At 56.5% G+C, this 27,820-nt stretch overlaps 1 protein-coding gene across 10 annotated transcripts in view; it reads left to right on the top strand.

The window, feature by feature from the left end:
- Positions 1-26,680, top strand: part of ZC3H4 (zinc finger CCCH-type containing 4) — a 42,054-nt gene extending 15,374 nt beyond the window's left edge. For 9 of the 10 annotated variants that reach the window (XM_047709916.1, XM_047709915.1, XM_047709921.1 and 6 more), the window contains 13 exons: positions 1,074-1,293; positions 1,612-1,722; positions 4,687-4,909; positions 6,475-6,626; positions 7,279-7,375; positions 7,483-7,622; positions 8,149-8,256; positions 9,640-9,751; positions 10,327-10,436; positions 17,809-18,167; positions 18,377-18,720; positions 21,426-21,677; positions 22,876-26,680. In XM_047709916.1, coding sequence (XP_047565872.1) covers positions 1,074-1,293; positions 1,612-1,722; positions 4,687-4,909; positions 6,475-6,626; positions 7,279-7,375; positions 7,483-7,622; positions 8,149-8,256; positions 9,640-9,751; positions 10,327-10,436; positions 17,809-18,167; positions 18,377-18,720; positions 21,426-21,677; positions 22,876-24,395 — 3,748 coding nt within the window. In that variant the 3' untranslated portion in view covers positions 24,396-26,680. The remainder of the gene's footprint in view (positions 1-1,073; positions 1,294-1,611; positions 1,723-4,686; positions 4,910-6,474; positions 6,627-7,278; positions 7,376-7,482; positions 7,623-8,148; positions 8,257-9,639; positions 9,752-10,326; positions 10,437-17,808; positions 18,168-18,376; positions 18,721-21,425; positions 21,678-22,875) is intronic. The other variant, XM_047709924.1, reaches the window with a different exon arrangement.
- The last annotated feature ends 1,140 nt before the right edge of the window (positions 26,681-27,820 follow it).

The following is a 27,820-nucleotide window of genomic DNA, read 5'->3' as shown; positions in this document are numbered from 1 at the left end:
CTGATTCTTTTTCCAGTTGCTTTTCTCCTTAACCCCATGCATCCCCTCACCTTCACCCCACCCCACAGATAGTTAGACATTTAGAATGTCCTGTTGGCAGTGTCTGGCGAGTGCTTTTATTTTTTTCAAGTACTAGGGTAGGGATGGGGGTCACGGTGGGGAGGTGACAAAGTTGGGAAATCTGTAGGAAGGGGAGCCAGAAGGGATCCCTGGGTTCAGAACAGTGTAGTGGGGGGACCCCTTCTGTGGGTACTCTCACAGCTGTTAGGAGAGGACCTCAGGAGGGGTCTGGGACCCTTCCCTTACCCCTTCCCCTTCTCCAACTGAGCTGTGCAGCTAAGGGTATGGCTCAGACCTTGAAACCAGAGCTGATCACTTGCACTTCTTTATGGGGCTTCGGTAAAATACATTTTACATCCTCAGGCGCAGTCCAGGCCTGACTGTGGGTAGGGCCCCGGAGAGTGGGGGCTGCACCTGGTTCAGAGCCATGGCCCTGTCTCCACTGGGCCTCAGCTCCCAGGGCTCGCCAGTGACCTCAGGCCACCGTGCACCCCTGCACTTGGGGACCATGGCTGGTCCATCTCCCCTGATATAAGCAGCCTCTGTGGCCAGTAAGCTTTGGAAATGCTTGAACACAGGGTTTTACAGGTTTCTCGATGGTAAGACATCTGGGAACTTCTGTTAGAGCATTAAGCACTGTTAAGCCCCAAGATGGGACTTTCCTCACCTCATTTGACCACGGAACCTGTCGCCTTTCTTCTTAGAACCCTAGTCCTGTGGAGCACTTTGAGAAATCGTGGCTTAGAGTTGTCCTGGTATCAGTGTCAGTACCTTTAAATTCTGATGGTGTCGCTCCCCCCCCCCCCAGCCAGGTGATCTAAAAGCAGGCGCAGCCCTTTTTTAGGAGGGAGGGTATGGGCTGGGAAGAGAGGCAGTGGCCCTTATGTCCTCCTGAGGAAGGCCTCGCTCACAGCAGCTGGGCTCTGTGTGTCTGTCAGCGGCGGGCAGCCTGGGGCCTGCGGATGTCTCCTCTCACACCCTGGGTTCATATTGGCTTTGGGGTTGGTTTATAGGGAAGATGGTGAGTTGGAAGAAGGTGAATTGGAAGATGATGGGGCCGAGGAGACCCAGGACACCTCCGGAGGGCCCGAGAGGAGCCGGAAGGAAAAGGGGGAGAAGCACCATAGCGACTCAGATGAGGAGAAGTCGCACAGGAGACTGAAGCGGAAGCGGAAGAAAGAGCGGGAGAAGGAGAAGAGGAGGTCGAAGAAGAGGAGGAAATCCAAGCACAAAGTAGGTCCGGGAGGACGCGCCAGGGCCAGGCTACACGGCACCAGGCCTGGCTGAGAGCCCCCGGGGCCGCGCTGGTCTCGTAGGCCAGAGGCCACTCTTAATGGTGCCATTTATTCCTTCCCCAAATTGGATAAAGAGCTTTTTTTTCCCCTTAAAGAGTTGGTAGCTCACGCTCTACTGCCACTCAATGCCCCCAGGTGAGGTGTTTCTCTAGCGTGCAGAGCCCTTAGGCACATTCCAGCAGGGTTTGTCCCCGGGCTGACTCTGCCAGCGGGCCGCCTGTGGCAGTCACTGAGCTCACTTCCCCTGTCACCGCAGCGCCACGCTTCTTCCAGCGATGACTTCTCGGACTTCTCAGATGACTCGGATTTCAGTCCTAGCGAGAAGGGGCACCGCAAGTACCGAGAGTACAGCCCCCCGTACGCACCGGTGAGTAACTGCTGCTCGGGGCCCTGCGGAGCTGGGCCTGGGGGCAGGCCCGTGTTTGCTGAGCACTTGCTGTGTGCTGAGCACTCTTGCACGGCACTTTATATGGACTTTAAGCCTGCAATATGAGATCCTGTTTTTATCCCCATCGTACAGGTGAGGAAACAGAGCTGAGAAACCAGCCAGGTTGCAGCCCTATAGCGCAGGAGCAGGGGTTCAAGCCCAGGTAGTGGCCGATTTCCATTGGTCATGCTCTTAAGACCCTTCCTCCCATGGCCCGGGCAGGACTCAGGATGCCCCCGTCCCAAGAAACCTGCTGGTTTATCCCTGGTACAGCTGTTTGCCCCTGTTCAGAAATGACCTTTCCTGGAAAATCAGCTAGAGAATGGAATGGTTTTACAGGAGTAAATGATCTCAAATGCTGCGGAGGCAGAAGTCAGACGTTTACGCTGTCGCAACCCTGAGCTTGGACACGCGGTTGAAGTATTTGGTTTGTGGGCTGTTTGCCCTTACCCCAGCAAAATCTCTGAGAAGAGAAATCAACATAGATTTTCAAGTTTTCATGAAAAATGCTTTTAAAGCTAGTAGCTCTAAAACGGGCCCTAAGTATCCCGTCGTCCATCCTAACGGGAGATTACCGTATGGTGCTGCCGTTGACATTGATCTGCTAACCGGGACTCAGACATTAAACCTGATGGAGATAAGGAATGCAGGGCACAGCACAGCTTCCGATTGATAACTAGGGGCTGAGGCTTTTTTTGTTTGTTTGTTTGTTTTTAAATTTTATTTATTTATTTGACACAGAGAGATCACAAGTTAGGCAGAGAGGCAGGCAGAGAGAGAGGAGGAAGCAGGCTCCCTGTTGAGCAGAGAGCCTGATGCGGGGCTCGATCCCAAGACCCTGAGATCATGACCTGAGCCGAAGGCAGAGGCTTTAACCCCCTGAGCCACCCAGGCGCCCCTGAGGCTTTTTTTTTTTTTTTTTTTTTTTTTTAAGATTTTAAGTCCCCTCTATATCCAGCGTGGGGCTTGATCCCATAACCCTGAGATCAAAAGTGTCGTGTGCCACCGACTGGGCCGGCTAGGCACCCCAGGGTTGAGGCGTTTTTTAAGGTCTGCTAACGTAGTCACCAGTGTCTGCGTATCTGTGTTGTGTTTTCTCGTTTTTCTCATAATGAGTGTGGAGTTTTAGAAATCCTTTTTTTTTTTTTAGAACAGTTTTGTTTATTTTTTTCCAACTTAAATTGAGAGAGAGTGAGCAGTAGGGAGAGGGAGAGAGAGTCCCTTATTCAGACTCCCTGTGGAGCCCAGTGGGGTCTTGATGCCACAACCCTGAGACCATGACCTGAGCTGAAAGCAAGGGTCTGGTGTTTAACTGACTGAGCCACCCACGCACCGGAAGAGCAGTTTCAGGTTTCTAGAACCCTGAGCGGATAGCGCCCTACCCACCCCAGCTGGTTTCTGCTCTAACTGTGTTAGTGTGGTACCTTTGTTGTAATTGCTGAGACAGTCGCCACGTGTTGTTAGGAATCAGAGCCTGCGGCTTGCATTAAGGTTTCCTCTCTGTGTTTTGCAGTTCTTCAGTTTTTGACAAAGGCTTGACATTATGGAATTGTAGATCGTCATAGAAGAGTTTCAATTCTCTAAAAATCCCCTGTGCTTTACCTTCCCTCTCCTCCCCGGGCCTCTAAGCAACCAGCAACCTTTTTCTGTCTCTGGTTTTGCTTTTTCCAGAATGTCAGATAGCCGGACTCGTCACAGCGTTTAATTTCTTCAGACCGGTTTCTCTTACTTACCAGTATGGGTTCGTGGTTTGCCCAGGTCTTTTCATAGCTCCGCAGCTCATGGGCTTGTTTCTTTTAACTGCTCAATAATCCTCCACTGTGGACAGACCACAGCTGGTTTTATCCATTTACCTACTGAAGGCGGTCTTAGTGCCTACCCTTTGTGTGTCTGTGTCTGCGTATCTAACTTCACCCATATCTCTTGGCACTAGCACAGTTTGGAAAGCATCATTCAGCATGGCTTTCTAGTTCGGGTGCCAAGTAGGTCATTACTTGAATTCTAAGGCCCCAAGGAAAAAAAATTTTTTTTTAAAGATTTTATTTATTTATTTGACAGACAGAGATCACAAGTAGGCAGAGAGGCAGGCAGAGAGAGAGAGAGGAGGAAGCAAGTTCCCTGCAGAGCGGAGAGCCCGATGCGGGGCTGGATCCCAGGACCCTGGGATCATGACCTGAGCCGAAGGCAGAGGCTTTAACCCACTGAGCCACCCAGGCGCCCCCCCCCCCCCCAAGAAAATTTTGACCAAGAAGCACCCCTCTTGGAGGGCCTGTCTTCCTCAGTTGGTGGAGCGTGCAACTTTTTTTTTTTTTTTTTTTTTTAAGATTTTATTTATTTATCAGAGAGAGCAAGCCCAAGCATGAGCAGGGAGGGGGCAGAGGGAGAAGGAGAAGCAGGTTCCCTGCTGAGCAGGGTGCGGGGCTGGGTCCCGGGACCCTGAGATCACGACCTGAGCCAAAGGCAGACACTTAACTGACTGAGCCACCCAGGCACCCCGGAGCATGGAACTCTTGATCTCAGGATTAAGTTCGAGCCCCACATTGGGTGTAGAGATTACTTTAAAAGAAAAAAAAATGCGCTCCTGTTGCCTACCAGGCCTCCTCCCCAAATGAGATTGCTCTATATCCTTAGGAAATACCCCCTTCTCTTCCCTCGCCAGTTCTTATCGTGGGGTCTATGCATGTCTATTTTCTTACAAGCCATGGCCTTTTCTGAAGCACAGAAACATGTGGGTCCAATGCCCAGCGCTCACTCAGGTGGGACATAGTACCCCCCAAGCCGCTGGGGGCCGGGTCTCGCCCGCGGCAGAAACACCCAGACAGATGGGTCAGTTTAGGGGACAGCAGGGAGCTTGGCAGTTTGGACTCAGGGCCCCGGGGCCGTCTCACCCCCTCTCCCTGTCAGTCCCACCAGCAGTACCCCCCGTCGCACAGCACGTCCCTGCCCAAGAAGGCCTACTCCAAGCTGGACAGCAAAGGCTACGGCCTGTACGAGGACTACGAGAATGAGCAGTACGGGGAGTACGAGGGCGACGAGGAGGAGGACCTGGGCAAGGAGGACTATGACGACTTCACCAAAGAACTGAACCAATACCGGCGCTCCAAGGAGGGCAGCAGCCGGGGCCGAGGTGAGGCCCTGTGGCCATCACGGGGCGTGGGAGCAGACTGGGTGTCGGGGGCTGGGGCGATGCAGCGTGGAGCAGGTTGGACCCGCTCGGCCAGGCCTGGAGTGTGGGAGGAGAGAGGGGCGTTATTCAGTGCTGAGAGGATAACTGACAGCTGGCTGCCCCAGCCTCCTCCCCCAGCTTCCCAGCTCCTATCACACCGCAAGGTGGGACTGCCACACCTCTGAACCTTGAAGTGTGGCAGTTAGGAGGATGGTGGGGGAGGGCCTCTTAGAACCATCTCCTGCCTGCAAGGTTTTGCAACCCACGAGGGAGGAGGGCTCACAGGATCTTCTAGCTCAGCGGTTCTTAGCCCTGCCTAAGGTCCCGCTCATTGTTGAGTGGCTGTTCCTTTAATCTTTCTTGGGCAGTCTTTCCTGGACACCTCCCTGGACAAGCCCTGTTCTTTGGGGAGATTCTAGACCAGTGTTGTCCAATAGAAAACTTAATGCAAGCCTCCACATGATTTAGAATTTTTTAGTAGTTAAGTTAAACATGTAAAAAAGGGGAAAAAATTTAAAAAGTAAAAGGAAACATTAATTTTAACAGTATATTTTATTTGTCCAATGCATTCAAAGTCTTATTTTAACACATTATCCAAACAGATGTGGTATTTCATATTCTCTCACTCTTTGTTGTCTTTGTTGTTGTTGTTGTTGTTGTTGTTGTTGTTATTGCAAAGAGGTGGTTTTATTAAAGGACGGGGCCAGGACCTGTGGGCAGAAAGAGCTGCCTCTCTTTTTCTTTTCGTGTTTTTAAAGATTTTATTTATTTGACAGAGAAAAAGAGAGAGCGAGAGCGCGCGCACGTGCACGCCTAAGCAGAGAGAGCAAGAAGCAGAGGGGAGCAGACCGCCCACTGAGCGGGGAGCCTGGTAGAGGGCTCGATCCCGGGACCCTGGGATCATGACCTGAGCTGAAGGCAGAGGCTTAACCGACAGAGCCACCCAGGCGCCCTCTCTTTTTCTTTTTTCTTAAAGATTTTATTTATTTATTTGACAGATCACAAGGAGACAGAGTGGCAGGCAGAGAGAAAGGAGGAAGCAGGCTCCCTGCTGAGCAGAGAGCCCGATGTGGGTCTCGATCCCGGGACCCTGGGATCATGACCTGAGATGAAGGCAAAGGCTTTAACCCACTGAGCCACCCAGGCGCCCCCTCTTTTTCTTTTTCAACGAAGTGCTGTAGATCCGGTGTGTTGGCCCCCCCTTACAGCACATCTTAGTCTGTTTATGTTTAGGGGGTTCCATAGCCACGTGTGCCTGGGGCCACAGTACTGGACAGTGAGTGCAGCTCTCAGTGGACAGGGACCCCTGTGACGGTGTGGCAGATGTGCACCCAGGATGCTGAGGCCCGAGGCCCCCCACGGAGGGCATGTGGGGAAGTCAGGGGGGCGATGGGACCAGCTGCCTTGAGCTGCTAGGAAGACTTGAGGAGGAGATGACTGACCTCAGGCAGAAAATGGGCCGACTTCTCTCTCGCTGGTGGCATCTGCTCCCACTCGGGGCGCTCACCGACTGAATCACCCCGCAGGCAGCCGAGGCCGTGGCAGGGGGTACCGGGGTCGAGGCAGCCGTGGAGGGTCTCGAGGCCGAGGCATGGGCAGAGGCAGCCGCGGAAGGGGCAGAGGCTCCGTGGGAGACCACCCGGAGGACGAAGAAGATTTCTATGAAGAGGAGATGGAAGTAAGCTGTCCTCCAGCCCCTGGGGGAAGGTGGGAGGGCTGGTGGGGAGAGCCTGTAAGACTGACTGTGGCGGAAGGAGAGTATTTCACGCCAGGGCTCTGTTTCGACGTTCGTTTCTTATTTTGGATAAAGGAAATCATACGGTTCCAAATTGAGAAGGTACCAAAGCTGTGAAAACATCTCCTATTCCCAGAAACAAGTTTCCCGAGGGTCTTCTAGAAAAGTTTTAGGCCTTTGCAGTCGGGTGCTTGCTTATGCACGCCCCCCACATACACATGCGCACGCGTACAGCTTCTACTTTCATCGTCTCTCCCCGCCGGAGACCTTTCCGTGCCAGTCCCCAGTGAGCCTGCCCTTTGTTACAGCCGCACAGCTGTCCCTTGTGTAGGAGGCCCCCTGGTGGGTTTGCCCCAGGAACAGAGTCCTTAGGAGCGAAGACTGCCCGGGAGAGCATTAGAACCCCCCTCCCCCGCTGTCGCTGTGGCCTGTGAAGTGGGGGCAGAGGCGGGCAGCCCCAGGTCGCTCACCTGCGCATCTGAGTCTCCTTTTGACCTGCATGAACCAAAAGGCATGTGGGGGCAGAGAGTACAGTTAGGGACAGGGCTAATTGGTCCCCGCACGACATTTGCCTTCTCTCCTTCCGGGAATCCAGTATGCAGAAAGTGAGGAGCCGATGGGAGAGGAGGACTATGACGAGTACTCCAAGGAGCTGAACCAGTACCGCCGGTCCAAGGATGGCCGAGGACGAGGTGGGCAGGGGCCCAGGTGGCGCCGACCCAAGGGGCACCTTCCGGCGGCTGCTGGATTTGGGTCCTGGAGAGAAGCAGCCGGTGAATGCCATCTCTGTCCTCTGCAGGCTTAAGTCGAGGCCGTGGCCGGGGTTCCCGAGGTCGAGGGAAAGGGATGGGCCGGGGTCGTGGTCGAGGTGGCAGCCGAGGAGGAATGAACAAGGGCGGAATGAACGATGACGACGATTTCTATGACGAGGATATGGGCGTGAGTTGACCCTTCACTCGGATTTAGTATGTTTAGCCAAAGCCCCTTCTTGGATTTTTTTTTTTTCTCTGCTAAGTCGATCTCTGAGGCCTTTCCTGTCCTGCTTTCATCATCTGCTCCCCGCGGGCTGACGGGCACTACCCATCTCACAGGGGACAGGGGGCCGCGCTGCTGGTGACCCGTCCGGGGAGCCTGGTAGTTTTACAGGAAGGAGCGCACACTGCCTCTGGGGGGACTGGGTTCCCACAGGGGTGAGCGGTGCTGCACCAGGTGCGAGAGCTTTCCCCATCTGAGCGCCGGCGCTCCATGCCACGGGCTCAGACCCCGCTCCGCCTTGGGGTTAGACCTGACCTGCTGGTCCCTGTTCCGTGAAGACGCTTCTGTCGAGGGAATGCTCGTCCCTGACAGCCACCTTCTGTTCTGTCAGTCCCTCAGACCCCGTCTCTCCCAGTCTGCATCGCCGTCCCCCACCCCCCAACCCCTCCTTCTCAGCCTCCTTTACGCTCACACTCTGTGTCCCTAACAGGATGGTGGCGGGAGCTACCGGAGAAGTGACCATGACAAGCCTCACCAGCAGTCTGACAAGAAAGGCAAAGTCATCTGCAAATACTTCGTGGAGGGGCGGTGTACGTGGGTAAGGGGCCAGTTAAAGTACCCGTGTGCTGGGGCAGGGCAGCAGCCCCACAGAGAATGCTCACACCTCTGGGAATGTTCTCTAGGCCACCGTAACGGGAGGCAGCAGTCGGGTAAGGGTGGAAGTGACAGGCTAGCGAGACTCTGTTCTCTGGGTGGTTTTTTGATGTTTTTGTTCCTGGTTGGTTTGGGAGGTCAGGATTTTAAGCCAGTCCAAATGACCTCAAATGTATTAAGGTCGATACCGATACCGAAGACAAAATATATCTTGGTTAATTATTGAACTTTAACGTCGGAAAGGGAATTATTAAGATAGAAGAGGAGGTGGGGGAATCAGGCCAGCCTTGAACTTCACAGCAGAGTTCGACACCAGAAGAGGGGCTGACAACCAGAGTTCTGAGGCCGCAACTGGGTATGAGTTCAGCCAGCCGGCTTTCTGTTCACCGACGATGGCGATGGGCAGATCCGGGCACACACATGCCCACGGAACACCGCACCCACGTATAGGCTGTAGAAAAAGTTACATATTTGAGACAAATGTATGTGTCTATAAGATGCTCCTTGTTACGGTCTCAGTTCGTGTCTAGAAGCTTGTAGTAGATCTGCAGAAAGATGAGTAGCCGCTCTGGGGAGTAAGGGGAACCCGCTATACAGAACAGTTTCCATATTTTGTCCACCCGGGTGTGTGTCCTGAGTGTGTCTTACTGTGCATGATGGCAGACTGAGCTCCACTAGTGTAAACACTCAGACGTTATCCCGCTGAAGGAGGTTGGTGTCCTGGCCACTGGCACTCTTGGGGGGCTTCCTACTTTAAGAATGTCCGATGTCTTTGAGCATGTGGCTTTTGTCCTCATGGTTCCACAGTATCTGCTGTGCCTCTGGCGGTCCCATCTGAGGGCTAAGAAGAAAGATGGCCAGAGGGATTTCTTTTAATTTAGGCAGCATTGTCCTCCCTTGGGGATTTTGGCCTGCGTTTCATTGGCCAGGACATCCAGGGAGGCTGGGAGATGTACCTTTTTGGCTGGATACGTTCTTCCCCAACAAAATGAAGGTTGTATTAGGAAGGAAGAAGTGTGGTGCTGGATACTGGCCGCCACGCAGCAAATCAGGAAAAATAGTGAGTAGGTGCGAAGAGGGAGAAGGGGGAGAATGAGAAAGAAGTGTAGGGGCAGTGGAGTGGAGTCCGGGGAATGGGGTCGTGGGCACAAGAGAAGGGAGCACACGCCGCGTCAGAACTTTCCAGTTGGTGGGAAGCCATGTCAGTGAGCCCCGCCCTTCCCTGTGTGGGGATTCGTGTCGTTGGTCCCTCCAGGCTTCAGCCTCCCATCGCAGATGGGCTTTGGCAAGGGCTATCGTGCTTACCTTTTCCTTGCTTCTCTTCCAGGGAGATCACTGTAATTTCAGCCACGACATCGAGCTACCAAAGAAGCGAGAACTGTGCAAGTTTTACATCACCGGGTTCTGTGCCAGGGCCGAGAACTGCCCCTACATGCACGATATCCTTTGGCACTCACCTCTCACGGGATGCAGGGCTCACACCTCTTCCCTCCTTGCTGCCAATGGCAGCTCACCTTTGCCGCGCGTGTCCGCTCCATGTGCCAGCGCCGGGCCAAGCTTCCGGCGTGTCTCGGTCTCGTTGAACCTCCACATCTGTCTTGTGGTGGAGCCGCTGTCCACGTCCTGCAGATGAGGAAGCGGATACACACACGTTTCCTGGTTTTCTGTACACAGACTCTCGAGACTGGCCGTACTCTTGTCTGTTATCTTCCAGAGGTTTTTCCAATAGGCTGTGCAATTTTGGGAAAATCATTGACCTTCATTATTCCTGCCCACTGAGGATCCGTAGACAACAGGCTCCAAGGCTGGTGTGGTGGAGCGGGAAGCTCTCCAGAGCAGGAGTCTCGAGAACCAGGGTCTCAACTCCAGTCCGCTGCCAACCTGCTGTGCAACCCCGAGCTGGTCACTTTAACTCTCTGGGTTTCCTTTCTTCCTCTCCAAAACAAAAGGGGTTGGATTCTGCCCTCGGGTGGGTTCCAGGAGCCAATGCTTTTTGCCTTAACGCGCTGCGAACGTGATTTTCCCTGTAAGTTGTACCACACGACTGGGAACTGCATTAATGGTGATGATTGCATGTTCTCCCATGACCCCCTGACGGAGGAGACCAGAGAGCTCTTGGACAAGGTAATGTCAGAGGTTGGCAGGGAGCCTGGGGCCTTACAACTGCCTCCAAGGGAGCCAGGGGGGCTCACCTGCCACTGACCTGACCAGCAAGCCTGTCTGTCCCCCTGGCTTCTGTGCCGCGACCAGATGTCCCACCTGCCTTGATCAGGAGCTAGGCTGTGTTACGGAGGGTGTGGGGCTGCATTTTTTTCTGTGGGGAGAATTGAGGTCCTCGCGCATGTGTCTTCACTCCTGCCAGGGCAGTTTGATGGGTGGGGGGATGGGGGAGTGGGGTTCTACATAAAAGGAGTGTTGCCTGCAGACATGGACTGTAACTTATCTTTTAGAGAGCCCTTGATGCCCGGGAAGGTGGGTTGTATTTTGATGGAAATGTCAAACGTTTCCTCTCGGGGCTTAAGGATTCTATTTCAGGGAGATTAGAGGTTCTCAGGAGGGAGAGGCCTCTGTGGTCTGGCTGAGGCCTTCCTCCCCAGTCAGCTGGAAACCCATCCTGGTGTTGGTGGTTCTCCTTGAAGAGTCATGAGGTCTCCAGGGGCCCCAGGTTCTTGTCCTCGGGTTCCTAACATACACGCAAGGAGAGAGATAGAACGTGGGTCCTTCCAGATGAAGGCTTTGTGCCTTCCAGCGCACAGATTTGAGGGGATTGGCTGGGCTTTTGAGAATGGCAAGGATGGAGGCTTTGAGGGGCACAAGAGGCAGTCCATCGGTGATTGCCCTGTTTCAGTGGTGGCTGGGGCGGCTTGGGGTTCAGGGAGAAGCCTCGCAGAGGCAGAGCAAAAGAAGGCACACTGCTCATGGGCAGTGCAGTGGGAAAAATTCTCCTCTTACCAGGCCCTCTGGAGAGCTTGGTACCCTGGGAATGGGGTTTCCTATCCAGTAGATCTCGAGAGCCTGCTGATCTGACAGGGTGTAAGGAGTGGGGAAGGTTTCCCCTCTCACATGGAGAGCCGAACAGTCGCTGGCTCAGCACTGCCCCCTGCTGGACCTTCAGAGTTGGCGCTCCAGACCAGTGCTGTCTGAGTAGGAACACAGCCACAACCAAGCCGTGTATGTGATTTAAGCTCAGTTAAAGTAGGAAGAAACCAACGAAGTTGAATTCAGGCAAGGTATCTTATCTCATTGGTATGTCTGTGTTCAAAGTATTGTTCCAGCAAGTAATAATGAAAAGTTAGTACAACGTTTTGTGTTATTATTATTACTATTATTTTTGCTACCACGTTTTTGGAATTTGGTGCTTATTTTCTACTTAGAGCCCGTGTCGGTTTGGACCGGCTACGTTTCGAGTGTCAGTAGCCACACGTGGCCAGTGCCCACCACCTTGACAGTCCAGCTCTAGCTGCCCTCAGAAAAAACCCAAAGAAAGCCAGGTTCGCACATTTCAGCTTCCAGTTACAAACCTTTCGGAAGCATCAGTATCCTCCCCGATCTAAAAAAAAGCATGTCTCAGTAGGTGAAGAGGGATTGTTGAACCTGGATAAAACCGTACCAGAACTGCATCTCGGGTCAGAAAGTGAGGCGGAGGGCGCGTTCTGAGAAGGACCTAGGCTAACCCCGATGAAGGCATCCGGTCAGCCCTCGTGCTGCAGCTCGTCAGCCAGGCCTGGGGTCTGGGGCTCCAGGGTGGCCCCCGGGTACAGGCTGTGGTGCCACTCACACCTGGGCCTCGGCCACCCTCTCCTGGAATGTCTGTGTTCTTCTTCTTTCCTTCCTTTCTTCAGCTCTGTTCTCCCACTTCGCAGAGACATTTCTGTCTGTGCAGACACATCGGTTTCCAGCCGTCCATTCCAGGTTTGGAAACGTGCTTGCTTCCCACCCGGAGTCATCTGCTAGCGATATTTTGCCTCTTTTGCTTTGTTACCTGATTCCATTTTATTTTATATACGCATGTGCATCTTTTTTTTTCCTTGAACCTTGAGAGTAAGTTGTACACATTTTGGTTCTTTACTCTTTTTTTTTTTTTTTTTTTAAAGATTTTATTTATTCATGAGAAACAGAGACAGAGGCAGAGGGAGAAGCAGGCTCCCTTGGAAGCCTGATTTAGGACTCAATCCCAGAACCCTGGGATCCTGACCTGAGCCGAAGCCAGACGCTTAACCCCTGAGCCACCCAGATGCTCTTTGGTTCTTTTTTTTTTTTTTTTTTTTTTTTAAGATTTTATTTATTTGACAGAGAGAGATCACAAGTAGACAGAGAGGCAGGCAGAGAGAGAGAGAGAGGGAAGCAGGCTCCCTGCTGAGCAGAGAGCCCGATGCGGGACTCGATCCCAGGACCCTGAGATCATGACCTGAGCCGAAGGCAGCGGCTTAACCCACTGAGCCACCCAGGCGCCCCTACTCTTTGGTTCTTTACTCTTAAATCTTTCCTCCTGCTTCACTTTTTTATAGTTTGGTTTGTCAGGATATGGTTTGTACCCGGTAAAATTCCCCATTTAGTGTGAAGGTCTGTGAGTTCTGACAAACACAGCCACCCCGGCATCTAGATAGAGGAAATTCATGCCATCACCCCCAAAACTCTGTGCCCCTATAGAGTCAATGCGTCCCCATTCTCCAGCCTCTGGTAACCACTAACCCATTTTCTGTCCCTATAATTTGCATTTTTAAGAATGTTCTGAGTGGGGCGCCTGGGTGGCTCAGTGGGTTAAAGCCTCTGCCTTTGGCTCAGGTCATGATCCCGGGATCCTGGGATCGAGCCCTGAATTGGGCTCTCTGCTCGGCAGGGAGTCTGCTTCCTCCTCTCTCTCTGCCTGCCTCTCTGTCTACTTGTGATCTCTGTCAAATAATAAATAAAATCTTTAAAAAAAAAAAAATGTTCTGTGAGTAGGTTTATATAGTATGTAGCTCTTAAAAACGTGTGTATGTAATCTTCTGAATCTGGTTTCACTTGCCGTAATGCGTGTGGAATTCACGTTGTTGAGGATAGTTTATAGCTGTTTGTTGCTGAGTAGTACTCTATTGTATGGATGGTCTAAGATTTTGTTTTGTTTTGTCTTTGAAGACTTAATTTATTTGAGAGAGAGAGAGCATGAGCAGGGGGAGGGGCAGAGGGAGAAGCAGGCTCCCCGCTGAGCAGTGAGCCGGGTGTGGGGCTCTATCCCAGGACCCTGGGATCATGACCTGAGCCCAAGGCAGAGGCCTACCCAACTGAGCTGCCCGGTGCCACCGGATGATCTAAGTTTGTCTGGTTACCAGTGGAGCAGATTTGTCTGGTTTCCAGTTTAGGGCAGAAACTTGGGATTTTTAGCCAACTAATACGAGTAAACAGATTACTTTGGCCTGATGAGCCTTGGCTCACGTGCCTTTGCGTGTCTGCAGGCATGACTGTCCTTTTCTGCTGAGAGGTTGCTGTTGACTCTTAGAAAGTTTTGGCATCAGTCAGGATCCGTCCTGGTGGAGGTGGGCCCTGGTTGTCTCGTCTGATGAGAGGGTCCTGGGCGCCCCTGTCCTCGTGGCGGAGAGGCCCAGAAACCGACGCACGGGAGGTCTGGAAAAGACGTGCCCCTCTCCGCGTCTCTGGGCAAGGGCTGCGCAGACATTTTGGGTTCAGCTTTTATGGCGGGAATGTTGTTTTAATATGTTTCATGTGTCACTGTCTTGGCCTCAAATGCGGGTCAGTCCTTGCTTTCGCAGCAACACGCATGGCCCAGGGTGGGAGATGCTGGGTAAGGAGATGAGCACGGGGAGCCAGTCGGGTCCTGGCTGAGGCCTGAGTGAGGGACGAGGGAAGCAAAGTCCTGGGGTTGGGGTTGTGTGGTCCAGCTGGCCCGAAGGCTGTGCGGGGAGAGCTGAAGCCCTGTTTGCTGAGAAGCTGAAGGCCCGAGTGTGTACAGGGCCCAAGGAGGTAAGAGCTCGGGGGAGGCCCACTCACTGGAGAGCAGCAGCGCCCCTACCGAGACCAGCCGGCAGGCCAGAGCTCTAGTTCCTCGTGTTAATCGTGAATTCATTAAACGCGCAGTGTGTGGTGGCAAACAGTGGCGGAGACGCCACCGTAGCCTCGCTCCCCAGAGCCATTGGTCGAGAGGAGAAAGGGAGGTTCCAGCTAATAGGTGGTGCAGAGAAGGCTGATCTCCAGAGGCAGGGGTCAGGAGGGCCCTGAAGGAAGAGGACAGCAGCGAGGCAGCGCTGGGAGGAGGGATAGAGCGGAGCCTGCTGGGTGCGAGCGTGGGAGGCAAGGGGAGTGTGGCCCTTTTGGTGGCCAGAGCCTGTGGCCCCGCCCATAGCAGGGGAGGAAGTTGTGGTCAAAGTTGTTCCTATTGAATGAGGTGTAACCTTGTCAGGTTTTGCCTGATGTCTGAGGGCGTTGAGTTGTCATTGAAGGAAGGATCTCGAAGGGCAGACATGTGGCCATGTTGGTGGTGGTTTGCGCTGTTGGTGAGCAGAGAGTGGTGCGGGAGACTAGAGACCACGGGGTGGGGGAGCAGGGGTGGAGTCCCGGCCAGAGGGCAGGTGGGCCATTCAGGAGGTCCAGGCAGTAGCTCGGGAACAGTGTGTGGGAGAGGAACCCTGATCCTGGCTTGGGGCTGGGGAGGTAGAGGGGCCATTCTTCATAAGAACCCCACTCATGGCCAGTAGAGGGGGAGAAGGCACAGGGACTGAAGCGCCATGGGGCAGAGTGGATACCTGCAGCCCTGCGGGTAGATGGGTCTGACTGAAGCTTGAGGGTAGGCGGGGCCTTGGGGCTGGGGTCTCCGTGCCTACTGCCGAGGCAAGGCGGTGTGCAGGGAGACCCCTTCCCCTTGAGAAGCGCACCAATAGCGGAGCCAGGCCAGCTGAAGCTTGGAAGCTTTGACTTTGTGCCCCCAGACGGCCCGGCCCCCTCACCTCTGCCATCCTCTGCTCTGGAGTCTGGGGAACGCAGAGGGAGATGTAGCTCTTAGTTTTCCTTGCTCGCTGGTCCAGCAGGGGTGCGGCGGTGCCAGGCTCCTGCCGGGCTCTGGCCTGGGCGCTGGGGACACAGTGGCTAGGAGAGGAATCCAGTCCTAGGGCGGATCCTGATTACACCCTAGGATTGGGGCACTGGTGGGAATGTGCAGAGAGCCCAGAGGTGCTTTGACAAACTGACTTACGAAGGCTCAGTGAGCAGGTGACCCCTGGCCAAGTGACAGGAAGAGGGAGGAGGGGCACTTGTGGAGCAAGGGACGCTGAGCCAGCAGCAGCTGCACGCCCGGGTCAGGACCCAGAGGGGCCACCTCGCTGGGCAGGAAGCAGGCAGAATGTGGGGGCCGTGAGGCCTGCGGGGTCTGCGCCAGCCTGGCTCCCCGCTGAGAGCAGCACAGTGTCTTCACACTGCTCTAGGAGTGTGTTAAATGTGGTTCCGGTTCCCACTTGGACCGCACCTGGAATCAGCAGGGTTCCAAGGGACAAAAGGTTCCCGTTGATCGATTGTCCGAGTATCCTAGCACCCCTGGACCCTGCTGTCTCTGGGCATAGGTACTGCTTCTGACAGTGAGGAGAGAGAGAAGCTAGGAGCACCTGATGGCCTCCTGGAGGCCCTGCTGCCACCGCCCGCACTCCCGCCGGCCCCGGGTGCAGGAGCAGGGGGTGGTCTTGGGCAGGGCCGACACTGAGACACTAGCTAGGGATGGGCCATCTCTAAGCCCCGTGTTAGGATGCGCTGAGGTGTCTGTGCTCAGGTCCCCAAGATGACCCAGGACCAAGCAGGTAGCCACCACGGGCAGAGGCTGGAAAAACCAGGCACCATCATCCAAGAGTCCTCACCCCGTGTAGTCAGGAGGGCCATGCTTAACCCTCAGGTTGTGACAGCACTTGAGGAATATTCTCGAATGGGGGTGCCTGGTTGGGGCTTGGTCAATGCCCAGCGTGTTGCCTCTGCCTGGCGTGCACCAAAATCCCAGAATCCCAGAGGACAGGGTGTGTTTCAGCGGCAGGCATGTCGTCCATGTAAACACTTTAGGCACAGTGAGCACCTCTTGTTAGGGAGTGTTAGGGGATCCCTCCCCCTGAAATCTATGTGCCCAGACACCAGCCCCAGACCAGGGTTGCAAGCAGGCCTTCCAAGGAAAGCAGCCAAGACTGCCGTGTTAACTTTTCTGCACAGGGTCGAGACATTCTGCTCCAATAGCTCATCTCCCCTGTCCCAGGTTCCATGCTGGGCCCCAGGCACGAAATTGCGCTGCCTGTGCAGAATTGACAGCCACAGGGTGAGCCCAGGGTCAGCGGGGGACAGCTACACGTACAGGCTTACAGAGCTCGGGCAGTGCTGTGAACGTTGCTAATGGTGGTGCAGCAGTGAACACAGGACATCAGGACAGTCACTTTGAGTTGACCTTTAGTAAGAGACCCCACCATTGGGGGACACAGAGCCACCGTTAAGAATAGAGGGAAAGGGGCGCCTGGGCTCAGTCATTATGCATCGGCTTCGCCTCGGGTCATGATCCCAGGATCGAGACCCACATCAGGCTCCCGGCTCAGCTAGAAGCCCGCTTCTCCCTCTCCCACTCCCCCTCTTAAGTCCCCTCTCTCCCTGTGTGTCTCTCTCTGTCAAATAAATAATTAAAATCTTAAAAAAAAAAAGAAAGAAAGAAAGAAAAAGAAATAGAGGGAAAGATAGACACTCAGGAAGAAAGCTGGTTCCAGCCCAGGTACCACAGGGGAGAGAGCTCAGCTGTCCCCGGGATTGGCACGGGGCCGGGTCCTCAGGGTCGAGGAGCTCCAGGCACGGCGGAAGCAAGTGAAGCCGAGGGGTGTGGCCCCGTCCTCCCAGACACCCAGCCCTGCTGTCAGGCCCTGTGGCTCAGGGTAGGGATTCGGCGTCTGATTACAAGTGTAGCGAGAAGCCCATAGGATTCCAACAGGACGATGGCATGTTAGCCGGGTAGCATGCTACAGCATGGATAAACCCGGCGGGTGTGCCCAGTGAAAGAAGCCAGTCGCCAGAGGCCACAGGGCGTGAGTCTGGTTGTGTGACCTGTCCGGAGCAGGCAGGTCACGGAGATGACAAGCAGATGAGTGGTTGCCGAGGGTGGCGGGGGGAGTGACGGCTAACAGGTACGGGGCCTTCTTTTGGGGTGATGGGAAGGTTCTGGAACTGGTACAGGTGGTGGTTGTATAACCTCAAGTCTGTACTCAATGCCACTGAATTTTTCAGAAGGGAAAACTAGTACCTTTTGTGTTTCGCGTGTTTTGCTTCGAATAGGAGTGGTGCCCCCCACCCCACCCCAGCCGCCAGGGGTCACAGAGCAGGTGGGACAGCGGCGTGGGACGATGATTCTTACGCCAAAGAGGCTTTGTGCTCCTTGTCTTTATGCTTGTGAGGGCTACAGGGTCCTCGTGTTTTGGGGTTTTGTGTTCTGAGAAACTTTTGCTCCCCACATGGGAGGCATGTGTCCTACGTCTCCCTTTGTTCTCACCCGCAGATGTTGGCTGACGACGCAGAAGCAGGCGCTGAGGACGAGAAGGAAGTGGAGGAACTGAAGAAGCAGGGCATCAACCCCCTGCCCAAGCCGCCACCGGGCGTGGGGCTCCTGCCTACCCCACCTCGGCCCCCCGGCCCCCCGGCCCCAACCTCTCCCAACGGCAGGCCCATGCAGGGCGGTCCCCCGCCCCCACCTCCGCCCCCACCCCCACCCCCGGGGCCCCCCCAGATGCCCATGCCGGTGCACGAGCCGCTGTCCCCCCAGCAGCTGCAGCAGGATATGTACAACAAGAAGATCCCCTCCTTGTTCGAGATCGTGGTGCGGCCCACGGGCCAGCTGGCTGAGAAGCTGGGCGTGAGGTGAGTGCCCTGGGTCCCCCCACCCCCCGAGTCAGGCTTGGGGGTGGCTCTGGCCTCCGCCAGGCTCCCTTATGCTGGGGGTCTGTCACCATGAGCCTGGTCTGGAGCCCTCTGTGACCAGCTGCGTGGATGCCTCCGTGTCTCCTGGCTAATGTGGCTACCATTCTTGCTCCATAGTCCCTCTCACGAACATCATTTCTTCTCCCTAGGTTCCCTGGACCCGGAGGACCCCCAGGGCCAATGGGCCCTGGGCCCAATATGGGCCCCCCGGGGCCCATGGGGGGCCCAATGCATCCTGACATGCATCCCGATATGCACCCCGACATGCATCCGGACATGCACCCCGACATGCACCCCGACATGCCGATGGGCCCTGGCATGAACCCTGGCCCGCCTATGGGACCCGGTGGCCCCCCAATGATGCCCTATGGTCCTGGAGACTCTCCACATTCTGGAATGATGCCCCCCATCCCGCCATCCCAGAACTTCTATGAGAACTTCTACCAGCAGCAGGAGGGCATGGAGATGGAGCCCGGACTCCTCGGGGATGCAGGTGCGCAGGCCGGGCTGGGGGGCTGGGGGGCCGCCGCAGTGGGCACTGGGGACGTAGTCGGGAAGACCTGGGTTTTTGTTTCCGTCCGAGTCTTTCAGAGCATGAATCCAACTCCATCTCTGTCCCGTGAGTGCTTGCACATTTTCAGTGATGGGGGGTTCACTCCCTGTTGCGGTTAAATGGAGTCTTGTGATCTTATTGCTGTAACTTATTTAATGTTTTACACATTTTGCTGGGTGCGCCTGGAATCGGGACTATGGGAAATCAGAGGGGCGGGTGTGGAGGGCTTTGGGCTCTGAGGCGGAGGCACCCTCTCCAGAGTGGCCTCTTTCCAGATGGTTCTGGGCTTGGGGCTGCTAGTGTTGGCCCTGTGCCTCTGCTTGTTCTGTCCCTGTGACTCACCATCTTTCTTCCATCTTTCCTTTACTTAAACAAGAGTGTGTGTTGGTAACGACTCGTGCCTACCAGGCAGAGGGGTTGGCCGGCTGTGCCGCGGCCTTCAGGGGGCAGGGGTGCGCCCGCTGCTGCCACAGGGCGGCCGTGGTCCTTGCCTCAGCTGCACTGAGGGAACCGGACCACAACGTGGAAGCTCATTTCAGCACCGATCGTTCCTCGAGAAAGCCGGGCGGGTGTTTGTGTTAGAGGGTGGGGCCAGACAGGTCAGGAGCGTCAGTAGATGGGGACAGTGTGGGGACAGTCGGCAGAGGCCTCTGAGAAGGGGAGGAGGCCCAGGTGCAGAGCGGCCATGTAGCTCGGCGAGGGAAGTCAGGGGAGCCAAGTCCCTGCATGAGACTCCAACGAGGTGGCCTCATGGGGAGAACACTAGGGAGCAGGCAGAGGCGCTCGAGGGTGGCAGGTCGGAGCTGCAGTGGAGTCAGGGAAGCTTCTGGGCTGCTGTGGAGTCTTCTGGGCAGAAGTGGTGGCGACAGGGCAGGAAGTGGCAGGGCTGGGCTTCATGCGTGCAGATAGTGCCTGGGGGGCCGGTGGGCCTCCTCGGACACGCGCTATGAGGCGGGAAGGAGCTGGTGCGGCCGGGTCCCGGCTGGAGGCTCAGGCTTCCCAGTGCCAGGAGTCCCGCCGGAGAGAGCCAAGCTGTGGTGGGTGGGGAGCACCCCAATTTGGCCGCCCTGTGAAGCAAGAGGTGCCCATCTGACTGCCGGGTGGAGATCTGGAAGGGCGTCGGGGAGGTCAGCGAGCTGCAGCGGCTGTGGGGGCGTCCGCGCCAGGAGCAGGAGCTTCAGAGAGGAAAGTGCTGTGTTCGGAAGCGAGGAAAGCACTCTGTGTGGGGGGGGCACTGTGGTTCCCACGGTCCCCTCTGCTGTTCTTAAATCCATGTAATAACGTATGTGGAAAAGGGTCTGGGTGTGGAGGGCAAGCATGTGCGCAAGCTGGTGACAGCAGGTGTCTCTAGAGTAACTCGCTCTAATTCCCGTATCAGGAAATCCACCCTTTTAAAGCATGTCACTCGGTGGTGTCTCCTATGTTCGCAGTTGTGTAGCTTTCGAGGAATTCACTCAGGGCCGCGTGCTGTGTGCAGGGGGCCCTGGGGCCTTTGTTCCTGGGATGTGCCAAGCTCTGTGCTGGGGGGCCGCACAGCATAGGCTTGCCACCAAATTCATGTGTCCCGAAGTTCAGGGGCTAAAAGGAGGTGACCTTTCACTTTCCGCTTTATATGCTTTGTGGATGAAATATTCACAAATCCTTTGAACCCTTTAACTTAAATTACGGCATTGGCCACGTTCAGACGCTTGGGGGGATAGGACAGTGGTGGACGAGTCACGAAGTGCAAGTACAGAATACTCCCTCCCTGCAGAGCATCCTGGGAGGGGGCCGTGCCGAGCAGACCTCGTCTGTCTCAGTCTGTCTCAGCGAGTGTGCACACACGCGCACACGCACACACACAGTCTCTGCGCGCGGCTCCCCTGCCTGGGCTCTCTTGTGGCTGGAGTTTGTGGAGGTCCGCGGCTGAGGCCAGGCACCTGCCCGCTCTCAGGAGTGAAGGCAGACCCTCCTGCCTTGTGCTTCCTAGACACTGTGTGGGAGCAGCGCACTTAGGAACAGTGTGTGGAGCTCGGGGACCCAGAGAGGAAGGAGGGAGGAGGAGGAAACTGCCAGGAGCCTCTGGCTTGAGCTGTGGCCGTAGCCACAGTTTGGTTATTGCCTTCTGTTTATAAGTCTTCGTTGGCCGTGGTTGAGCTCGTAAGACGAGCTCAGCGTGAGATGCAGTGTGTTTTTTTCCCGATTATTGCAAAGAAACCGCAAAGTGAATGCTCGTTGCCAGTAATGAGAAGAGGTCAGAAACACGTGGGGTCAAATGCGAAGAATCCGTCCGCCCTCTCTCCCAGATCTCACCCCCAGAGGGACTGTTTCCTGTCTGTCTTCACAGCCTGTTCTTTGCGTTTTGTAAACATCTGTCTAACGTTCCGTCCTGTTCACCTCATGAGCATTCGCCCGCATCTCTAAATTGTGCTGTGAACCCCATTTTCAGGGGCTGCATCCTGGGTGGGGACACCCTCGTGGGCCGCTCCGTTCCTTGCTGTTGGGCTTTCTGTGGGGACCGTCCTGGGGCGGTGGGGGGAGGGACGGGCTGCTCATCGTCACCCATCACCATGGGGGGTGGTTCACCAGTGAGGGGCGCACAGGGGGTTGGCGTTGGTGCCGCGAGGCCCTTCCCGACGTGCACCCTCGGTTCTTCCCTGCCGCAGAGGACTACGGGCACTACGAAGAGCTGCCAGGGGAGCCTGGGGAGCACCTCTTCCCCGAGCACCCTCTGGAGCCCGACAGCTTCTCTGAGGGAGGGCCCCCAGGCCGGCCGAAGCCGGGCGCCGGTGTCCCCGACTTCCTGCCCTCAGCCCAGAGGGCCCTGTACCTGAGGATCCAGCAGAAGCAGCAGGAGGAGGAGGAGAGAGCGAGGAGGCTGGCTGAGAGCAGCAAGCAGGACCGGGAGAATGAGGAAGGCATGTGTCCTCCCCAGGGGCAGGGGCGTCCCCTGACAGGCACAGGCCCCCCCCCCGGGCCACTGTGCAGTGGAGAGGTGGGGGATGCCTAGGTGGGGTTTTGTGTCAGAAAGGAGCCTGTGGCCAGGGAGGACCCCTGCCCAGGGCCGTGAAGCCAGGCTGGGGCTGCTGCATTGCCTGTGCCCGAGAACATTGGAAGTCAGGGCTGCCCTTAGTGTCTTAGGGGTCAGGAGAGACACTGATCCCATAGAGGAGGGAGGTGGGCTGGTCCCTGGAGGAGACAGCAGGATTTCCAATAGGATTTCCCTTCTGCGCCCTTTCAGAAGAGGCTCAGAGTTGATGCTCACAGCTCCCCTTGCCCTAGACCATGTTCTCAGGAAGTCAGATGACCGCTAGTCGCTGACGTAAACCAGTAATAATTAGCCGTCACAGCTGGCAGGTTGCTCAGTGCCACACCGTGGAACTGATGGCATCCAGCCCAGTAGGAAATGGGGCTGACAAATGGTGTCTAGAAGCAGAAGCCAGAGGCTGCATATGGCTTTTGTAGGAGCCTGGGAGCAGGTGGGGACAGTGGGAAGAGCGGACAGTGCCCTCCCTTGGTGGCTCCGGCTTCACCAACTTGGAAGTTTTCTGAGTAGGCCCACCAGGCCCCGTCTCTTCCCAGCCGGTGACTGCCCTTCCCCGGGACGTGGTTAACGTTTCGAAGGGCTTGGGGGCCAGTGTCCGTGGGCCCTGAGTGCAGTGAGAGCAGAGTCAGTGGTAGCTGCTCCCAGGTACCCAAGGCTGGGCCTGCCATGCGGGGACCTCAGTCCACAGGGGGTGAGGACAAGGTGGCAGAGCCTTGGGCTAGGATTCTGAACCCAGTCCCTGCTCTGCCCCCCATCTCGTGGCACTGTCCACACTTCTGCTTTCTGGTCTGTCAAATGGGCATGATAATAACATCACCTCCCGGGCGGTCGTGAGGATTACTGAGACAGCACTTAGAGCACTGCTGGCACATGGGGAAAGGTCTAGAAACATTAACCAGCGACCTGCCAGTCCCAGCGCTCCGCTGTTTGTGGCGGCCCGCAGAGGGAGGGGAAACTGAGGTTCTCAGAGGTAAGAGGCAGAGGAGCCACTCACCTGGAGGGCTGCTATGGGGTCCAGGAGTGGTGGCCGCTGGTCACTCATGTTCCTCCTTCTCTCTGTTCTTTCTTAGGTGACACTGGGAACTGGTACTCCAGTGACGAGGACGAGGGCGGGAGCAGCGTCACTTCCATCCTGAAGACCCTGAGGCAGCAGACGTCTAGCAGACCCCAGGCTTCCGTCGGGGACCTGAGCAACAGTGGGCTGGGGGATCCCCGCCTCCAGAAAGGACACCCCACAGGAGGCCGGCTGGCTGACCCTCGCCTCAGCCGGGACCCCAGACTCACCCGCCACACCGAGGCTTCCAGCGGGTCTGGCCCAGGAGACACAGGGCCCTCCGACCCTCGGCTGGCTCGCTCCTTGCCCACTCCCAAACCCGAAGGCGGCCTTCATTCCAGCCCTGCAGGCCCCAGCGGCACCAAGGGGTCTGGACCACCCCCTACGGAAGAGGAGGAAGGGGAGCGGGCCCTGCGGGAGAAGGCCATGACCATTCCCCTGGACCCTCTCCCGGGGCACCCGCTGCGGGACCCGAGGTCACAGCTGCAGCAGTTCAGCCACATCAAGAAAGATGTGACCCTGAGCAAGCCAAGCTTTGCCCGCACCGTGCTCTGGAACCCCGAGGACCTGATCCCTCTGCCCATCCCCAAGCAGGACTCAGTGCCCCCTGTCCCTGCGGCCCTGCAGTCCATGCCCACCCTGGATCCCAGGCTGCACCGTGCCACTGCCACGGGGCCCCCCAACCCCCGACAGCGCCTGGGCACCTCCACAGACCCCGGTGCACCCGGCTCCAACCTGCCTGACTTTGAGCTCCTCTCTCGCATCCTTAAGACGGTCAATGCCACGGGCCCCTCAGTGGCCCCGGGCTCCAGCGATAAGCCCAGTGACCCCCGAGTCCGGAAGGCACCCTCTGACCCTCGGCTCCAGAAACCAGCAGACTCTGCTGCCTCCTCCCGGGCTGCTAAGTCTGGTCCCACTGAAGCTTCATCTCCCGCCGGCAGCCCCAGCGGGGAGTCCTCCCCACCAGCCACCGCCCCCTACGACCCCCGAGTGCTGGCTGCCGGCGGGCTGGGCCAGGGCGGTGGGAGTGGGCAGAGCAGTGTGCTGAGTGGCATCAGCCTCTACGACCCCAGGACTCCCAACGCCGGGGGCAAAACCGTGGAGCCCGCTGCTGAGGCGGGCACCCAGCCCAAGGGCCCCGAGGGCAATGGCAGGGCCTCTGCCGCCAAGGCCAAGGAGCCCCCATTTGTCCGCAAGTCCGCCCTGGAACAGCCGGAGTCCGCAAAGCCCGCTGCGGATGGTGGTGCTGCCACGGCCACGGACAGATACAACAGCTACAACCGGCCCCGGCCCAAGGCTGCTGCGGCCTCCACCGCCACCCCGGGCGCCCCGCCACCAGAGGGCGCCTCGCCCCAGCCAGGCGTGCACAACCTGCCTGTGCCCACGCTCTTTGGGACTGTGAAACAGACGCCCAAGACGGGCTCTGGGAGCCCATTTGCCGGCAACAGCCCAGCCCGCGAGGGCGAGCAGGACGCGGGGTCCCTGAAAGATGTTTTTAAAGGCTTTGACCCCACTGCCTCCCCCTTTTGCCAGTAGTGTTAAGCTGGAGTCAAGTGCTCCCTGCACCCCACCCTGCCCAGGGCAATATTGAAGGGCAGCAACCGGAGTTGGGAACTTGGGGGGAGGGAGGGCTCGGGTGTTTTTTTTTTTTTTTCCTTATTTTTTTTCTCCAGGTCTCTCGCTCGCTTTCTCTCTCTTTTTCTTTTTCTTAATAGTACTTTCTTTACAACGTATAAATTGTATATAACCATTTTCAGTCCGTTCTGGTCAGTGCTGCGGGGCACCCAGGCTCCCGCCAAGAAAACAACCTCCTGCACGTAAACAGGTGTGAGTCCCCTGGGCCCCGGCCCCAGCTGGCACATCCTCTGGCCTGGCTCAGTTATCAGGGACTCTGTGAAGGCTGGAGCCCCAGTCTGGTGGCTGGGCCTCCGGTGGGTTTTCTGGGCAAAGCTTGGCCCCTCCTCCGCCCCCGCCTGCTCCTGAGGACAAAGGGAACTGTCGGTGTCAGAGGCACTGAACGCTGCTCGTCCCCCGCCAGTGAGATGAAGCCGAGACAGCGAGCAGGCCTGGCGTGGAGGCAGGTCCAGGCGTTTCTAGAACCCCATCCCTTGTACAGGGCACAGGCCCTGCCCACCTGCTTCAGGGACTGAAGGAAGGAGACGATTTGAGAGAAAGGCAGACGGCCCTCGGAAGCTGCCTGGGCCGGGAGAAGCAGAGTCCCGCCTGCTCCTGTCGCTGCGGCCCTGCACACCGGCCTCCCCGCCGCCGTCCATCCAGAGTTCGTCCTCAGACCCACACCCCCCGCCCGCATCAGAAGACTCCAGGGTGAGAGATGGACCTGGAGGCGACAGGGCTGGTGCGGGGCGGCCTGCCCCAAAAGCTGCACCCAGGGGGGCAGGCTCCGCAGACCGCGTGTTTTCTGTCAGTATTAGCTCCTGTCTTGTCCCGTCCCGTCGCGGCCACGCCTCCTCCCCTCAGGCTGGGGGTCTTTCGTGGTCCTCAGGAGCCAGAGCACCCAGTGTGCCGGCCCCAGCCCCCCGGATAGCTCACGGATCCGTGGCGTGGCCGCTCCCCCAAGGCTGCCGACAGGGAGCCCCAGGTGGTTCGTTCTTGGCAAAGTGTTTTCGCTCCCTGCTTGCTTTGAACCTCCTTTGCACCGTGTCGAACTTAGAGCCCGTGGTTTGGGCGTGTTTGGTTTTCTTCCCAGCTGACAAGTACGTGGGTTCAGAGGCGTGTCACGGTGTTGGATTTTGAGGGCTTGAGGAAAGGGCAGGAGACTAGCCAGGGCGGGGGGGTCCTTGCCGGGCCCTCTCCCAGAGCGAGCACAGCAGGACCCCCGCTTGCAGGTGGAGGGTGTGGAACCAGAAACCCACATCCCGCTCCCCTCCTACGGCTGAGCCGGGATGGGAGCCGAGACGTCAGCACTGGGCTCTCCCACCTGCCCCAGGACCCTGGCTGAGGCCACTTGAGTGGAAGCAGTGCCGGCTGTCTCTTGCCTTTTTCTCATCCCATCACCGCACCCGCCTTGCTTAAGGCCCCACCTACTCCTTGTTAATAAGGAGGAAACCTGATGACCCAGCCAAAGGGTTTCCCTTCCCACCTCCTTGTGGTGGGAGGTGAGTGAGGCTCTTAGACCAAACCCCTTTCCCCGGAAAAGGAAAAGAAAAAACAGTCGTTGAGTTTGGGGCCGGAAGCTAGGGCGGGAGAAGGTAGCGCACAAGGCCAGTGCGCCATGATCAGGTTGGTTTGGTTTGTCTTTGTCTTTCTGGTTTTTGTTGTTTTTAAACAATCATTAGTGAGATTTTTCTTCAGCCACCCGTGTTGGCCTTGCAGCAAAGGGCTGCAGCCCTGGATGTTTGTAAAAATATGAGAATACATAGTGTGGCTGTGGGTTTTTTTTTTTTCCCCTCCCTCCTTTGAAAATTTTCTTTTGTAAAAGCAAAATTAAATACTTTTTTAAAACCGAAATCTGTGGATGAAATAGACGCTGGAGCCCTCCTGTCGGAATATTCAGCCTAAGAACCTCATGGGACTATGAATTCCCCCGAAATTTCCATTTGCCATCAGGCCAAGCTTTTAAAAACAAAATGTTCTCTAACCAGGATTGTAACAAAAGTGTAAATACTACTTCAGAGTTGAGAGTTGATGGTGCAAATATGTATATAGCGTACTGTATTTTTACAATGATCATCGCATGACTGTCCCAGCTCCCTTTTTGTACTCCTTATCTGTCTTCCAGAAATGTCACCTGCCCTTTCTCCTGTGGTCTCTTAATCCAATAATTGTATTACTGCCATTAAAGGATGCAGTTATTTTAAAAATTCCCGCGGTCTCGCCTCTCCATGCTGCCTGCCCCATCCCTCGCCCCCAGAATGAGAAAACCTAGATCTGCTCTCTCGGTGGCCGGCCCCTGGGTGACATTCATGAGACACCGGGGGATCGGGGCCTCCAAACAGCTTGCACTTAGGGTTGGCACCTGCCTCCCAGAGTTTCCGAGCTCCCACTCTGGACCAGTGTCAGCGCTCAGAGACACAGTGGTGAGCGCCGTGGAAGGGGTCGGTGGGGAACAATCAGGGCAACTGGGCCGGCTGCCAGGGAGCCCTACAGACCGAACGTGTGTGTCTCCTCAAAATTCAGACCCTAACACACCTATGCCCCCATCCCGCCGCGCGCCACCGTGTTAGGAGGTGAGGCCTCTGGGAGGTGGTGAGGTCGGGGGGTTGGAGCCCTTCCGCCGATCGCCGGTATAAGCTGGTAAGCTCTAAGTTCATGTCAACATTTCAGGATGCGATCTTTTGAGTTTCTCCCCATTCATCCATATTGAGTGAGTTGCGATTTCACCTGCAACACAAAACTCCCGACTCGGCTGGCTTAAACAGCCAGGACTCCGGCACCTTAGTGAGGTCAACAGGGCAGTTGTGGGGTGGGTCACGTTGGAGGGAACTCAAGTCACACGGGTTTGGGCCGACGTTCATACTGCTGGTCGTGCCCTCCTGATTGCGATTTGGCGAGAGAACCTCTGCCTCGCCCTGCCAAGTGCAGAAGCTGGGAAGGAACTCTCCCAGCTTCCTCGTGAGCAAGGGAGCACTTCTGGAAGCCCCTCAGCACACTTCCTGTCTGGTCTCGTCAGCCCTCCCTGGTTGGTTGCCGGCAAGAGGGGGACACTGGAGTCTCACGTTCTGTGCTTGATCAAAGATCCCGCATCCTGAGGCCGAGCACATGAACACCCGCGTGGCTCGCAGTGCCAGGGAAGCACGGGGGTTGAGAGCCACAGTGGTGACGCAGCCAGCAGTCGTGTGGTGGGTGGCCCTGGGCTCCAGCAGAGGCTGGGGCAGGGACCTGCACCCGGGGGGTTGGCAGGTCCTGGAGAGCCTCGAAGGCGTTGCTGCAGACACCGGCACGGAAGAGCGTGGAGAGTTCACGCTCGGGTAAGGACCAGACTGGAGGCTAGAACCTTCCTT

Source organism: Lutra lutra, chromosome 17 (genome assembly GCF_902655055.1).
Source record: "Lutra lutra chromosome 17, mLutLut1.2, whole genome shotgun sequence".
NCBI classification, from domain to species: Eukaryota; Metazoa; Chordata; class Mammalia; order Carnivora; family Mustelidae; genus Lutra; species Lutra lutra.
Note: the sequence above shows the minus strand (reverse complement) of the source record. Positions and strands in the feature narration are given on the sequence as shown.